The sequence below is a fragment of the Festucalex cinctus genome, chromosome 15 (genome assembly GCF_051991245.1).
Source record: "Festucalex cinctus isolate MCC-2025b chromosome 15, RoL_Fcin_1.0, whole genome shotgun sequence".
Taxonomy (NCBI): Eukaryota; Metazoa; Chordata; class Actinopteri; order Syngnathiformes; family Syngnathidae; genus Festucalex; species Festucalex cinctus.
In genome coordinates, this window is record NC_135425.1 from 20,424,095 (window position 1) to 20,441,463 (window position 17,369).

Consider the following 17,369-nt stretch of genomic DNA (forward strand, 5'->3'; position numbering starts at 1 on the left):
AAAGGAAGGGTAAGGCATACTTTTTTATACTGCACATGCTAATTAGATAGCTAATAAAGTATCTGAGTTGCATCTCTGCTGCACCCCCAGAGGCCAGAATGCGCTGACTCTGCACTCGCCCCACTCATCAAGGCCCTCTGAATGACAATGATGATGTGGCAGTCATTTTTGACCTCCAGAAAAAGCATCCTTGCATTGGCCATTGCTTTTGAGAGCCGCTACCATAAAAATGACAAGGTCGAGGTAGTCCATAAAGTCCAGGGCTAAGATGTGGGTTGATGATCAGAGCACAGACCTACTCATATCTAAACTGTCATGTTAGCCAGAGGACAAGGATAAGACCAGCAGTAGTTTTATTGAGGCTTTCCTCAGTTGCTGAATTGGCCACAAGTACTATACGTGGAAGGCTCCAGTCGACAGCACTGGTTACAGGCTGATGCGTAACCATGGTACCCGCTCACATTGATGCAAAGTGTTGCTGTGAGTGCTCCGTTTGATTGGCAGCGCTGATGTTTCATGGATTACCGGTGTATATATACAGTATATAATTAAGTTTATGTCATAATCATGTATAATGTTTTACTCCAAAGTATATTTCCTAAGAAAATAGCACAACTATGTGATTAGATTAAACGTTACAAGGGCTGTTTATGTACAGTTTGCATGGTCTCTCTGTTACTGAATGGGTTTCCATCTCTTGTGTCCAAACATGAATTCTGGGTCCACTAATCTATACAATTCAATTAACACAGTTCAGACAGTCCAATGACTGCAGGAGCTGAGACTGAAAAGCAGGGCAATGACAGTGTAGTCAAACTGTAAACATCTTCACATTTACTAAGGATAATCCTATCCTTGTTGCTTGGTTGGTACCATGATTAACATGTATGTAGATCACCAAGTGACTTTATAAAGAATGTCAGGCAATGAAAGAGTAGTCAAACTATCAACTATATTTACTTGCCAGGCACGACATGCTACTGTAAACACATTAACAGATCCAGAGGATCATGCTTGTTCCCGAGAATGGTAATTAACATGCAGATTGCCAATGACTTCATGAAAAGTGCCTAAAGAGACAGATAATGACTGTAAAATCCAACTATAAATTACATTCTATGACATTCATTCACTGACATATACTTGCCAGATGATATGTGCTACTGTAAATGAGTCAACCGGTCCTGAGGATGATTGTTGACACGTGGCTCACTTAATCACCTCATAAACAGTAACTAAAAATCCAGCCAATGACGATACAGTCCAACTATGAATTACATTTTCTGCAACGCAAACATGTTTCCAGGTCTTGTGGCTAAATTATTTTTGCTGGGTTTAAATGATCGCCCAATAACTCCACAAACGGGAACTAAAAAGTCAATTTGCCAGGCGCTCTGTGCTACTGGAAACATTAACAGGTCCCGAGGGTATTACTTGCATTGTGTAATAAGTGATATGAAGTTCGCCCAGTGACGGCATGGCTGTATTTAGCTACCCCTGCTTTACAATGGCTGGTAAAAGCATACCAAACTAAACCATATTGGTTATTTTGCAGTACTGTAGTTATTTTGGCACCCTTAACAATCTTTGCAGGTAAAAAAATGCAAACTGTGTATTGTGCCAAACTGAACTGTAAGACGTATTTCTAATAGAACAAATAAATTAAGTACTTCCCATTCAATTGAAAGCAAACCCAAGGGCAAAAAAACTTCGATTATTTCCTATATAGCAAGCATGTTTCCAATGCACATTTACTTGTATAGAAATGTTCCACACAGTGATCGAGTGCACATTGCTGGTCTTGACATCAGCTGTCTCTATGATTTGTTCCTAACAGGTCTTCCCACCCCTTCCTAATGAGGCTGAGATCGCACACACCAAAAAGCTCTTCCGACGCAAGAGGAACGACCGACGGTAATGACGCATGAAGTCCACACACACTCCTGGGAAGGTTTTAATGCGATGAAGTCAGATGTCAGGCAGCCAATCGTTTGGCCTTAACAGCTCTCGTCTGCCAAATAACGTCCACCCAGGAATGCAGACTGCAGACATATAATAAAACAGACACATTTAAGTTAAGTTTAAGTTTTTTTTTTTGTTTTTTTGTTTTTTATGTTAAAACATGCTTCATTTTGATTCAGTTCTGTAAGTTCGTGCTGGCACATCTGCTCTTATTGTATACACAATGAAATCTGATTTGCGACTTCATTGAGAGGAGCTTCTTGAGAGCGGAGGACGGGCCGGTGGGAACCTGATTCTTTTGCTGCCTGCCCTGATGTCACTGGAAAATTGTTCTTGGGTTGCTACGCAACCGGGAAAGGGAAAATATTTGTGTTGTATTTTTGGTAAGGCAAATGAAATTTAGCTCAGTAGAAAATGGACAACGCAAAATACAGCAAATAATTGGCACTGTTCCGCGCTATTTGTGTGCATGGCAATGTTTTTGTACATCGGCAGAAAAATAAAGGAGGAAAATAACAGAAGTGCACTAATAACACACACACAAATACCAAGCACACTTTTATCCATGCTATTGTGCATTTGGTGTGGCGGCCGCCTCGAAGAACTCTTTGTTTTTACTGTCTTATTTTTAATTAACACATTGACTCATTAGCATAGTCCTGACTGTCAAGACACTTATATCAGGTCTTCTGGCTAGGAATCGCATCTTGGCCAAATTCTTTTGCAGGCTCGTGTCAAAGCAACCAGGCTAATTCATGGTCAAAAAGTACTTCAACCACACAAAACCAAAGCCTTTTCTTCATGTTTGAGTCAAAGCAAGGGAGAAATATCGTCTAGAACCGCATATCATGTGACAAAACACGTTAAAAAGTGAAACTCCAGAATTCTTACACTTACTGTACGTATATCTATCAATGACAAACTTTCAGGCAAGTACGCAATGTATAGTTTTATGTTTTAATTTAACATTTTCTTTATATGTTTGCAAATAATCTAAGATGTTAAAAAGTGAAGTCCCAGAACTCTTCAAACTTTGACAACAATTTTATTGTTGCAATTAACTTCGTTTAATACTTGTATGATGATAATAATAATAATTATGTTCAATTTTACGGTACTTTTAACATCGCCTTGATGGTAAATCAAGGTTTTATGTTGGTGGCCATTTGCCCCAAGCATGGATACTTTCTATTTCCATGATTTCTTATTTGGGCAAAATGTATTCCAGATCCAAACAAATCAGTGTGATAAGCATCAACAACAACCTTGGAGGTTTCACTGTGGTGTTTCTTTGCTTCGAGGAGAATCACCCTCTGCAGGTCATTGGAGTTAATGCAAGTGTTAAGTACTCCCTCTACATGCTGTACATTCTAAAAGAAATGGTGAACAGGCATTTTTCTAAAATGTATATGATTAAAATACACACAGGAGCAACCTGTAAAAAAGTGAAATAGCAAGCGTACCATAAGGCACAACATTTTCTAGTAAGAGGAGTGAAGGGGAGGCACTACATGTGTTTTTACTTTAGAAGGCACATCAAGCAGGGCTGAAATTACTTGTGATTTACTGGAATGCGCTGCTAGCAGAGAAGGGGCAATGTACGACTCAATGTACTTCCTTTCCTTCCCTTGTTGTGTTTCCTTTGCATGTCTGCACTCGTCTTTGCACATTTTTTATTTGTCCTTGCATTGAGACGGTGCATTAAGAAGTTTTCTGGATTTTGAATCGCCAATAATTGTCAGTGTTGCCTGAAAGATCCTGTAACATAAGGCTCTTCTACACCGAGATGTTATCAGATTGCCCCTTCAGATGTATCTGCATATTGCCCCAATTGTTTGTGCTTTCAATTACATCACAGCAGCCCGATTGTGTAGTGTCACGGATAGGGATCGGCACCGAGCCCCAGTACTAAACTGGCCCCGGGCCTGAATTATTAAAGACCGGCGTAAGATCCGCCTTTAGCGGTTCTCTTACTAGTCCAGGATCAAATTAGTCAAATTGATTTTGACTTTGTACTCCACATTTTGTGTATGTTCCTTTCATACAGAACAGCGACACAGAAAAAAAGACATCAAAAGTCATCTTTACAGACAGTGTGAAAGGGGGCTTTACACACTAGCATCATCAGACCTCGGGATCTGATTCGCCCTCCAAAGATCGACATTCCCTTGCAACAGCAAATTGTTGCTTTTTACAGGTGGCATATTAGGAACCTTTACACACATTTGTATTCCAGTCTGGCTTTGATAAGACCAGCAAGTGTGGAAAATCCCACTTGGCCCATTCTGTGCCTATGCCGATTATACAGAACAGTGACACAGAGAAAAAAAAAAAAAAAAGCGGAAAAACGTTTGTCTTTTACAGGCAATGGGAAAGGGGCTTTACACTAGACGTCGTCTGGCCACTTTTACAGCTCTGATACTACCCCCAAAGGTGGAAAATTTGACTGCATCCGGCAATTTTGTGTCGGTTCCGTTTACACAAGACAGCGACACAGAGAGAAAAAAATACAGATAATTGCCTGCTTTACTGGCTTTTAAGGTGGAAATTTAAAAGTCAGCTTAACCCCCCCAACCCCCCACCGCCATTGTGTGTCAGTGCTGTTTCATTGATCAGCGACCGAATAAAATGAAGGAAAATGATGCCTTTCGCAAGACGTGCCAAATGGGCTGAAAACATAGGCGACTTTTCGGCTCTGATAGATGTCAGGCCATGTTGACTTTGTCCTCCCCATTATGTGCTTGTGCCATTCATGCATAATAGTGACACAGAATAAAAGTGGGAATTAAATGTCTGCTTTTACAGGGTGTCTGAAATAAGATGACAGCTTTTATGGTACTTATTCATGTACAGTATCAGTAACTAATTATGATTGTCCAGTTCATTTATATTTTAATTTTGGATGATGTCATCTTCATAATCCCAACTAAGATCCTCTAATATTGAGGCTGAACCACTAAGGCTGAGTAAGGCAATCCTCGCACTCCATTAAAGCACAGTGTGTGCTGTAGTGGTCAGTTTGAAGCTATGTGTTGTATTATTGACTGTCTGCCTGCAAAGCTCCCGTCACCCTGCCCCACCCAGTCCAATCAATTTGTCTGGGTCAACCAATGGTAACCAATAAAGCAGCAACCCTGATCGATCACCAATATCCCACGGGCATATATCCATGATTCAATTCATCTCTTCAGTCGCCATGGCAACCTTACTTCCTCTAGTTCTCTGCATGTTGTTCATATGACATAGTTATCAACCTGTAGTTTTGTTTGTCCTCTTTTTGCCTCCTTACTTGCCTCCTACAAAAAATCCTGCTCTTTTCAAATTATTCTTCACACTTAATGCACTCCTCATCTATGCATCTCTCCATCCTTCCATTCACCCACACTGTGGCGCACCCCTCCTCTCCTGCTTCTAGAGCGGTAGATCACAGCGGCCGATTAACCATACTTCTGCCCACTGGGCCTGGGGGGACGCGGCACGTCTACGCCAGGTTAGTCTTGGTACAGGGGACACAAAATAACGCCAGTGTCCAGTAAAAAGCATGCATCATCATCTTAACATTTCCCTTTTGTTTGTTTTTTTTGTTTTTTTTAAAGGAAAACGTGTTGCAATATTACATTCAAATTTTGAGTTGCATGTCTTTCATTGGACAGTGGCGTTAAATGCTTTTTCATGTGCTGTATCCTGACTGAAACCTGACACTGGAAGGCTGATCAAACATTGGTAAATTTTCAAAAATACTAAATTGACATTTTTTGAAAATGTCGACAATGACAGTGGAGTTTGGTCATTTGTTTACTTGACAATGGTTCTTGAGCCTGAAAACGTGAAATAAGTGTGTAGACAAAAAAGTTTGGGAAATTAATAGCATGTCCACCAGCATGTCAGTGCTGAAAATCCTCAATTTTGGTCGACATTGTCAGAGTGATCATCATTTTTGCATTTTCCGAGGAGGACCTGTTGCTCAGTATAAATTTTGTTTAACACTGACAAAATTGGTTATCTCTATATTTATTGCTAGTTATAAGAGCCACATGAAACTGGAATTAAAAAAAAAAATCTGAGAGACATGTTAGTCTTGTGGATGCTTACAGGCATATTTCAGTTAATGTGAGAAATTTAGCGTGTAAAAGAAAGATGTTCATAAGACAAACCAACAAGCACAGTTTTGATTGGGAAGTATCTGATGGGGAGGTTATGTTTAGCTGGATTACGTAAAAACGACTGAAATGATTTTTATAAAACTATAAAGGTAGAGTTGTTTTGGGGCCAATAAACCAAAGGTCTCGTAAAGTTTTGCTTCAGATCAGTTCACGCTTGTGGGGGGAAAAAATGGCTATCTTTTGCTATGTTCTCTGTGAATAATGCATACATCTTAATGGCATTCATGCATTTGAGTTTCCAATTTGGTACTGATCCAATTTAGGATTGTTGTGGACTTGGAGGAGGCTTTTTTATCTTGATGAGCTGCAGCAAGAAAAACCAATCAGCTTAGACAACATCAAACAAGTTAATTATGATGACTATATTGATGCTACAAAACACATTATGCAGAAAATACTTCTATTTAATTAGTTGATGGCTTCAGAGACAACTGAGTTTGCGTGTAGGCGACTTTGGAAGCTCGTCAGCGGCCTCAGTTGTTACGTTTTGGTCGCAAATTCTCCGACAGGGATGTGACTGATGGACGGTCGGTGCGAGCAACCCCGCCACCGAGCCCAGCCATCATTAAATATGATTAACGTTTTATTACCGTCTCATTTTCACCCCCTCGCCTGCGGCGCTTTGGGGAAAGGTTTACGAGATGTGAGCCTCTACTAACAGCTGTCGTAAAGATCAAATTAATCATTAGCGTGAGCGAGATACTGTCCTGCTCAACTTTCATGACGTCTCCTATGAGCGGCACGTGGCTCCACGATGTATTCTAATACCTCGACCTCTTTAGTCCCATTAAATAAGATTTCACCATTTCTGTCGGTCAGCATTAAGACTGATTGGGATTAGTCACGTAAAACCCCGGTGGGAATATTGCGGCCTTGAAAAGCGGCTTTGTAGCCGTCTCTTCGTTGAAGGTGGTGAAGAAAATCACGGCCGCCCTCCACTCAGCTTAACGAACATCAGTCTCGGAAAGATACTGAATATTTGAGGCAGTTGTTTGCTCACCACCAGATGAACTGTCTCCCAACCTCCCCGGGAGAGTGGAGCCGAGGTGCCAGAAAGGACGCACACCCAATGAACGCATACAAAGCGGCCTATAAATATAATGCATTTGCAGTTACTAGCACTGGAGCTTTTATGGAGAGGAGAAATACTTTAAGTAAGCAAATTTCTGAAAACACAAGTCTGTTTGATGTCTGATAAGAAAGTTAGGCTCTCCTTTGAATATTCACCTCCTTACCTTTTAGACTTTTTGTCCTTTATTGCAGGCTTTTCAGTTAAAAACAGAGTACATAGTGCCCTCTGTTTAAGATGAAGTTGTGTTCCTTTGGTGCAGCCGGTCTTCTCCGGGTTCTCCGGTCTCCTCTCACATTCCAAAGACATGCATGGCAGGTTAATTGGGCGCTCCAAATTGTCCCTGGGTGTGCTTGTGTGTGTGGATGGTTGTTCGTCTCTGTGTGCCCAGCGATTGGCTGGCAGCCAGTTCAGGGTGTACCCTGCCTACTGTCCATAGCCAGCTGGGATAGACTCCAGCACCCCCCGCGACCCTTGTGAGGAGCAAGCGGTTCAGAAAATGGATGGATAGATTTTCTGTTTTTCATTTGCAAGGAGATTAGCTTCTATTCATTTTTTCTTTTTGGATATATTTTTCAACGGGTACAAAAAGCTGTGGTCATTTAAGTCAAGGCTAAGGGCCAGGCTTTTGTGAGGAACGATGAAACTGACGCGGAGTCATTGATCTTGTAACGTCTGTAAGGTTCCACGGCCTTCTGTGTTGTTCATCATCAGTACAGCCACCCACAAGAGTGCGTTCTCTTTTTAAAAGGCAATTTCAAGCAAGCCTCTTTTATGTTGAGTATTTGAGTGGCTTCAGCTAGACTGGGACCAGCTTTGTTCCTTTTCACATGAGTTTAATCAAAATGTAAGAAAAAGTGAAATGCAGATGTCACTGAAAGAGTACAGTGCTTGTGTTTATTGTGAAGCAAACGTTCCGTTTATAACACTTGTTTGAAGGTTTAACATACATGCTAATTTCCGCGGCCCAGTTTTAGTTGTTGAATATTGTTAGCATTAAGATATGGACTTTTGTGGGGTGAAAGTATAAGGTTTGACTGAACAGTTTGGTGTTTAAATATACATTGTTTAATTTGCTATTATTTTAATGTGGATTGGTGTGTAATGCTTCCCCCTCGATAAACGTTGCTCCATCAATAATATTTATTTTAATTCCTTTCTTTTTGGTTGAAACCAAAAAGCAACAAAGCTGCTCCCAGTCTGACTCGAGACATTCAACTACTCGCTCAACACAAAATTGGGTTGCTTCAAATTGCCTTAAAAAAAAAAGAGAAACACACACTAAAGCAACACACAGCCTTTTGGGAGGCTCTGAAGGCCAGCCGTGGAACTTTACAAAAGTTGTTTTGAGATCAATGTCTGTGGCGTTGGTTGGACCTTCTTGGCTACTACTAACTACCGGTACTATTATATTAGTCTTCGCAAAAAGTTAATTCATTTTGCTTAACATAAGAGACATAATTCATACCAACACTGTGACTCCAAAAATTTAAATTATGTGATAGTTAACATGAGGATTTTGTGACTGCTTCCAACTGAAATACAAAGAAAAAATTCTGTACATTTCTGGTTTAAGATATAAAGGCTTATTGTAACAAAGTCAGACTCTATGCAAAACAAAATAGAAGTGGTTGAGTAAAACCAATAGCTGGTTGCTTATGGTTGTGTGTTCATGCTTAGGCTGAGGTAGATAATAGGTTAGCTTCTCGGTGCCGGCGTGGTTAATCTCCTGAACCATATGTCAGCGGCTTGTCAAAGCACACAGAGTGCACAGCAGTAGGACAGAACTATGTGGGACAAGAAACCTCACCGTGCATCTACATGTAAGCGGCCTAACTAACTGTAAATTTTGGGATAGTGGTGGTTTAGGGGTAGTTGATGTCATGATGCTACATTACAAACAAGCTAACCATAACAGTACCTCTCATTCCAGGAGACAACAGCGGGCTCAGGGAGGAAGTAAGAACCAGTCACCATCACCGCAACACCAGTGGGATCAGCAGTCACCCAGCCCAACGGAAGCAGGAGACAACAAAAACAACAGCCGGTCGCCTCGTCAGTATCAAGGCGGACATGTGCAACGACAGGGCGGGCCGACGCACGGATACAGCCAGAACCGACGCTGGCACCCAAATCAGAAAGGTCCAGGACAACAGAACCCTGCTGGTTCTGACAGAGGGCAACCTCTGAGAGCAACCAAAGAGACAGAGAATGTAAAAGTGACAAGCGACAAGCACACGCGACAGATGGAGGAGCCTCGGGACTGCAAGAGTCCCACTGACTCTCCCAAGGCTGAGTCAGACACAAACGCCTTGTCAGACGTGACGGCCGGCAAAGAAAGCCCCGGCTCCTCAGACCAGTGCCCATCCAGGGAGCCCCAAATCAGCTTGCTGCAGTCGTCCAAGGAGAGACTGCAGAGAAGACTAAAGGACAAGGTACGAGAAAGCTGCTTACTTCCTGTCCTTCACTATTACGTCAATCAAGACTGCGTGCGTGTGTGCATGTTTGCAGGCTACTTTATCACACACACACCCCCACACACTTCGGTGCTTTAGTCATTTATCCACTTTTTTGATTTGACTCAACTGTAGCGTGACTCAGCTGTGTCTCTGATGCTTGGCAGAAAAGCCACAATTCATGAACGTTAATCTTCAATGACGCCCCTTGAACTGCTGCTTTCCACAATTTACCTTAAAACCATAAAGTTTAATCATATATATATATATATATACATAATATATATAATATATATATATATAAATATATATAATATATATATATATATATATATATATATATATACATATATAATATATATATATATACATAATATATATAATATATATATATACATAATATATATAATATATATATATAATATATATAATATATATATATATAATATATATATATATATATATATAATATATATATATATATATATATATATTATATATATATATTATATATATATATATATATATATATATATATATATATAATTGAACCAAAGGCTTCCTGTGTTGAGTTTGTATGTTTCTCTGTGCTTGCGTAGTTTTATTATAAGATTCCATAAACATTCATGGTAGAATGCTTGAAAAACTCAAAACTATCCATAGGTGTGAATGTGGGTTTCATTGCTTGTAACCGACCGGTCTGAGTGCAGATAATAGGAGTTACTCAGCTCTAATCTTTGCCCAGGAGGAGGCGATGACAGAGATATCGAGTGCACCCAGTATGGACCGCCTTCTGAGGCTGCTCAACAGCATGAGGAGCAACAGCAGCGGTGTTGAAGAGCAGCTGGCCTCCTTCATGGAGGAGGCACAGAGCTCAGCGCGCTCCGAGGAAACTCTGACCCAAGTTGTGGGCACCATCTACGACAAGGCCGTGTCGGACCGGAGTTTCGCCGCTACCGCCGCCAAGCTGTGTGACAAAATGGCGCTCTTTATGGTGGACGGGACCAAGTTCAGGTCCCTGCTTCTCAACTTGTTGCAGGTAATCCTCAGGTGCTTTCTCTCAGAGAGCCAGTTAAAGTCGAACATCAGAACCATAACAAAGATCCAAAATTTATTAAAAAAAAAAAAATGTATTTAACAGTAACTCAGGAAAAAAAAAACATTACAGGCTGTGTAAAAGACGGCTGTTCATACTAATGAATTGCAACATTTTTAGGGCCTCTTTTATTCAGACAACCTGCAAAATTTCTGCCTCTAAGCATAACAAAAAGACCGGGAAAGGATCTGCTTTAGCCTTTTCGACACAAAATCTAATGCTGGTGGAATAAGGCTGCAACTGTGTGTACTTTCATACAATTGAACAGCATTGCACAGTCAGATAATAAAGTGGCATCTGCGCTAACATCTGGTAGCATAGAAGACACAATCAACTATTCATTTCACACATTCAACCAAATTCTTACCGATTATTGAAGTGTGTATGGCCATATCTTGGAAAGGCATGATCTGTGCCTTCATGGATTTACATTAAGATTAAAATAAATATGACTTGACTTAAACATCTTTGTGTGGCTGAGTTTAAAGCAATAAAAACTTAAGAATGGTTCTCAATGCTAAACCAAAGGCAAGGGATTGAAATTCCTCGATGTGTCCAGTACAATGACATTGTGCACGTCCTTTTGAAGATTTTCAAAGAAACACAAAAAGTGCACACTTGGTGCTGAAAATATGTTTAAAACACAACGTAACAAAGGTGCAGTGGGGTGTAAGTGGAGGGCGACTTGGCGTAGAGGCGGGATAACATTTGGACCCTTAAATGTCACGTGAAGACAGCGTGGACATGTTCGTCTCAGTCGACCACTTCAGGACACTTTTGCGCCCTGGGTGACTTGTCTGACTCGCTGGAGAGTGGAGAGAGCTGATGGGCTGAAGAGACCGAGGGAGGAGTGGTGGTCTTGTATTGACGCAGTGGCCCGTGACGTCGCGGATGAGGAGAGACGATCGCATGGGGGAAGCACAGAGATCATGAGGGCTGAGGAAGGCCACCGGGGACCAGATATCATGGTACTTTCTTTGATGAAACGACGAGAGCGCAACTTTGAAAGTTAACGCTTGAATTGAGGAGGAAGGAAGGGTGAGGGTGAATGATGATGGCCATATCTTTAACCAGTGACTCACTCCAGCAAATCGTACTGGGAATTGATTAGTTGATTGTGAAGAATTAGGTCAATTCTCGTTTAATTATGACTTGAAGCGACAGATCTCAACAAGTTTTCCGTCTGAAAAAGAACATGACATAAGGTATGGGAAGCCGAGCTCCATTTACGTGTGAGGTGGAGCCTATTCCATCTGCCTTTTGGCAAAAGGTGTGCACTACATCCTGGACTGGTCGCCCGTGAATTTCAGGGCAAATAAATACAGAGAACAATCACACTCACGTTCACACCGTCACTAAGTGGAAACTGAACTGAGTGCACCACCATGTACAGTGGCTCCATGCTGCTCAAATATTTGAACAAAATAAATGCAATATTTTCTCCATAGTCAATCAAGAGAATGTACATTCCCAATTGCAGCGCACCTAAAATGCTGATTGGTGGCAAGTGACTGGACTAAAGTTTGAACATCTGTGTCCATGCAACTTTCAATTGTAAACGTTTTTGTGATTGGCTGGCAACCAGTCCAGGGTCTAGTCTGCCTTTTGCCTCAAGTCAGCTGGGATAGGCAAATGAGGTGTATCAATTCTAAATAATTATTTAACACCAAACTAAATTAGCTTCCTTTGGCAACATGTTTCAGAAAGAGCACAAAAACATGATTAGATGACTTTTTCGTCAAATAACCTGGGATAAGTTTCACCAAAAAAAAAAAAGCAAATTGATGGTTACCTGACTAGTGAACTACAAACATTCTAGGAAATACTGTACTTTCTTTCCATTCTTCTTTTAATTTTCTTGTCTTCCTCATTCCCCGTTTGTTGTTGACATTTTGCTTCATAATACCGTACTGTAAATGTCACACATGGACTCAGTAAGGCCCTATTTAATGATATTATTTCAAGGTACCCATGTGTCAATTATCGCATGACCATTCTGCTTTTTACTAGCCAAGACGTCGATTGTTACATGTCCTTTTTCCAACCAACTTTACCACCTTTGCTTGAATTAATGCTCTGCCATATGCATACAGGTTATTTGAGGAAAATGTCAGATGTCAGTGCAGGAACTCTTCAAAGTTTTACTTTTAACTCCAGACGCAACATCTGTATAAAACTGCGCTTCAGCTAGTATTAACCCAAACACTGTCATGGTTCACTAGCCGTGACTTGTACGGTGCATTAACATTAGAAATTCAGAAAATGTTTTTCAGGATTTTAGCTGTAAGGCCGTAAGTTTAATGCGTACACCACCTACAAAAATGTGGCTTTTACTGCTGCTGATAAATGTACCATTCCTAATATCCACCTACCAGATAGAGCGGTGGTGTCCAAATTTTCATTTAAGGACCTCATTCGGTAAAATACAAGCGGTAAACCAATCCATCAAGCAATTTTATATTGTTGCCTTATCTATTTATCTATGAAAAATCTGTTACATTACAGCTGTATGCTCAAAGTGATAAGACAAAATAGTTGAGGATTTTGGGGAGTGCCCATGGCCCACTACCGTAGATCTACCCCTGCACTGAGCAGATCTCCACATTCAGAACCAAAACAAGGGCAGTCTGTAGTAAGACGGCATGCATTAAAGCAGTGTTTACTTTAGGAACATTAATGTGACATTTACAAATCAGACAGGAGCAGAAACTGCTGACGAAATGGAATTATCTTTACTCAGCATTAGGAAGAGAAAAATGGTTACTATTTGCATTGTAAACAAATAAATGGTTGAACAGATGGAAATAAATGTTACTTTGTGTGTTTCCACATCTAACAAAACTCTATAGAAGTAGTTTGGACACCCCTGAGATGGTGAATCATTACTCATATCTCTCCCCCTGCCATTACCAATCCACAGAAGGACTTTGCCCGCCGCGAGGAGCTGCAGCGGTCGGACGTGGAGGCGTGGTTGGGCTTCATCACCTTCCTGTGCGAGGTGTTTGGAACCATGAGGAGCAGTTCCGGGGAGCCCTTTCGGGTCTTAGTGTGTCCCATCTACACTTGCCTGCGAGAGGTGTGTATTGTTGCACATAACTGCCATGACGTGCAAGGTTTTGAGATTATGAACAGAGTGCTACTGTAGCGCAGCGGCATAAGAATACAGGGCACAAGAGGATGAGCTCAGTTACCGCAGTACTTACTGTTTGTGTTTGAATTTTGTTATTAATGGACAAGTTTTCATACAAATTTATAATAATTATGACTTTGCTACTGCAGATGATGATTGATTATGATTCCGTGTACAAAATGGGTATAGTATAACACTACCGTTTGGTCACAAGTATATGGTTGCCAACCAGTCAGTGGCTAGCATGAGAAGCTAGCCAGTCTATATTGTCATTTAACGCTCTCTCTTGTCAAACAGCACAAACTCAAAATCAAAATCATTTGCAAAAAGCTACTCGGCATACTTAGTAGATACTTAGTAGATCATCTTATCTAACCATTGCCAAAAGCAGGAAGTGGAAACTTTCCAAGATATGGCTATTTCTGCTCGTCCACATCACTGCCCTTACAGACGCTCATTAATGCTGGACAAACATACACGGTATCTACTTGGAAAAATAAGTATTTCAGAGTATTTTTGCCGGATTATGACATACCACTATCCACTACAAATTTCTCCGCCCATGACTGGAGGCTAGGCTAAGCTCGGGTTCAGGGTCACTTTCAAGCTACAGTCGGACTTCCCTGTCTGGAACACGGTCATGTCAATGCCAAAAATTAAACAGAGCTGCAATGAGCTTTGCATTGTGCACACTAGCTTTAACTCCTCATTAGCAGCACATACCTGATTGCTTATTGAAGACAATGTGGAGGGCGAGGCAGTGTTGTGTTTGCAGATGTGTCCACTGCATGTGCCGTATACCCTGATCCCCACACTAATGTAATCGATGCTGATGTTTGGGGGCTTGTGTGTGCTTCGTAGTTTGCATGGTCATGGTAACAAAATCCGTATTTGATAATGGCCCAGCAATATGTGGAGCAGGCTAAACATTAGCTCATTTGCATGAAATAGGAGCACCATTTCTAGACAAGTTAATTTCAGCAAGCCAGAAAATACTCTTTACGTGTTCTGTAATTCTCGATCCTTGATGATGAATTTTGACAAAAGGTTGCTACAGTATGTGGGAATTTGTAGTTTGTTTAATCTCACCTTTAAAAATGTCCCATTTATAGTCAACCATCCCCGTCCACATGATTCTAATACGACGAAAGCACTGAAGGACATATTGCACCATGCAAGTTTAGTTTCCTGTTTTCCGCCCTGACCCAGTCTAGACGCTAGACACCGCAGTGGCTTTTTCGTTAGTGGTGCAACCCGCCAGGACGCAATCACTTCCAGGAGAGCGCACGACCCAGGGTTTAATTGTCAGCAGCAGGCCACGCCGCCTTGCACATGCTCATCTCTGTATCCATGGAAACCATGCATAGTCACCACAGCAGAGTGACCGCTGTTCAGAAGGTGACCTATGGGGTATTGAAAGAAGGAAGCGGGGAGGAGGGAGAAAGAGAAGAGGTGAGGGGAAGCTGCGGGGAGAGACTGCGGTCAGGTTAGAATTTGCTTTACAGGAAGTTAACTGGCAACGAGACAGGTAGAAGAACATGAATTGACTTCAATGTGCAGCACAAGCTATAATAAATCTTTTATTGTACGATCAATTTTCTCCATTGGAAATAATAGAAAATTAGTTAATCAGTTCAGTGAAAAGCATTTACTGTACAGGCATTACTATTAATGACACTATTATAAGTGCAAAAAGAAAATTAATAATAAAACAATGAATTATATACCAGTATACTATTATTACTTAGGGCTGGGTAATAGGCCCTATTTGGGTTTTAATGTTTCTTTTTTTTTTTTTTTTTTCAATTTAGGTAAATAAAACATGCTAAACACGGTTTTACTTTTGTTTTGTTTTGTTTTGTTTTGTTTTTCCCTGTTTTGGTATTTGCGTTATTTCTCCTGGTACCAAGAAGACATTTTCCGCAGCATTAACTTACATTATTAACTCCCACAGATATAATAGAAATTAGTTTTTGTTTTCTTTACAGACAATCTTAAATAAGTGGTTCCTTTTGGAAAATGTCCTTTTTACCCCTCTATGGCTCGGTGCTACACTTTGAATACATAAAATCTATTTAAGGTGGAGCTCACTAGAAATTTGACAAATAATGGGCTGTGGTAAGGGAACGGGACTTTGCAGGATTTGGTGAAAACGTATGTAAACTAGGGATGTCCGGATCCCGATCAAGTTCCGATCACGTCATTTTCAGCTGATGATCGGGGTTTGTGCACTTCTGATGGCACCCCCCAAAATTATTGGGATGGTTTTGTTCAAATTAAAAAAAAAAAAAAAAAAAAAAAAAAAAAAAAAAAAAATGGAAGCACTCTTTTTCACCTCAATACTTTGCCGAGGAATCGGATCGGGACTCGGTATCAGCAGATCCTCAAAATCAGGTGACTCGGACTTGGGTGCAAAAAAAAATGTGATCAGGACATCCCTAATGTAAACAGGCAATTTTATTTTTCAACTAGTTTAACATTATGAAATCAGCCATTGAACTTCATTATGTGCCTGATCCATGCCTGTTGTCAAAAATTTAACGCTGCACCACTTCCAGCTGTCTTGCTTGCTTGGATGTCGAGTGTTAGAGTTGATGCAGGTGAGCTTGGCAAATTATTTGCAGCTTGGAAGCACATACCTCTGGTGAAAAAATTCAATCATGTTGTTAAATCACTGCTTTTGCAGTTTATAATTGTGTACCTTCTCTTTGACAATGGTCAGAGCAATTTACTCTGCGGTTACCTTCCACCAGACTCCTCTCTTGTCATATGTGACTGAAACATGTGCAAAACTGTTCCACGTAGAAAAAAAAAAGTTTTTTTTCTGCTTCTGTGGTTATCATTGCATTTCCCCCCATTGTTCACACAAGTATGCCCTTATGCGATGGAATCACGAAAAAAAAACAACAAACCAACTGACATTTAAAGTCAACCACACAAAAGTGTTGTTAGCCACATTAGCGTCAGTTTGCATTCAAACACCTGCCCACCCCCCACACTCCTGTTTCATTGTCACCCCCGGGGGAAATATCCGCTTATTGGCCGCTAAGTGCTCCACTATGACCACCAAGCGGGTGGCAAGTGCTCATCCATTTAGTGCAGGTGCCGCACAGTGGGTTTGTTGACGCTTTTTCATTAACGGCGGCACCTGCAGGAAGATACTACCGGGAGCAATGTGAATAAATTAAGCGCCACTCTTGTACTAGTTGCATATGATGACGATGAAATGCCAAGTGCCAGTTAACATCATAGCAATCCTCATAAAGCATGCGTGTCATTTGTAAATGCAGCCTTAATTGTCTCTTTTTAGAGAATGTTTGAAGAAAATCTAAACAATACGTTTCCCTGTTAAATTATATACATTTTTCCTCGGAGCGTAAACAGGAGAACATCACTAAGAAAGGGATATTTGTCTGTGAATTATTCATCAAGTATCAGCATGTTGCCGCAGCAAAAACACGGCACAGAAACAACTTCCTCTTGCGGTCGGCTT

General features: G+C 40.8%; 1 protein-coding gene across 3 annotated transcripts in view; it reads left to right on the forward strand.

Moving 5' to 3' along the window:
• ctif (CBP80/20-dependent translation initiation factor) overlaps nt 1-17,369 on the forward strand; it is a 41,350-nt gene that overhangs the window by 13,156 nt on the left and 10,825 nt on the right. For all 3 annotated transcript variants that reach the window (XM_077497249.1, XM_077497247.1, XM_077497248.1), the window contains exons 8-11: nt 1,838-1,914; nt 9,128-9,629; nt 10,396-10,689; nt 13,667-13,822. In XM_077497249.1, the coding sequence (XP_077353375.1) occupies nt 1,838-1,914; nt 9,128-9,629; nt 10,396-10,689; nt 13,667-13,822 (1,029 nt within the window). The remainder of the gene's footprint in view (nt 1-1,837; nt 1,915-9,127; nt 9,630-10,395; nt 10,690-13,666; nt 13,823-17,369) is intronic.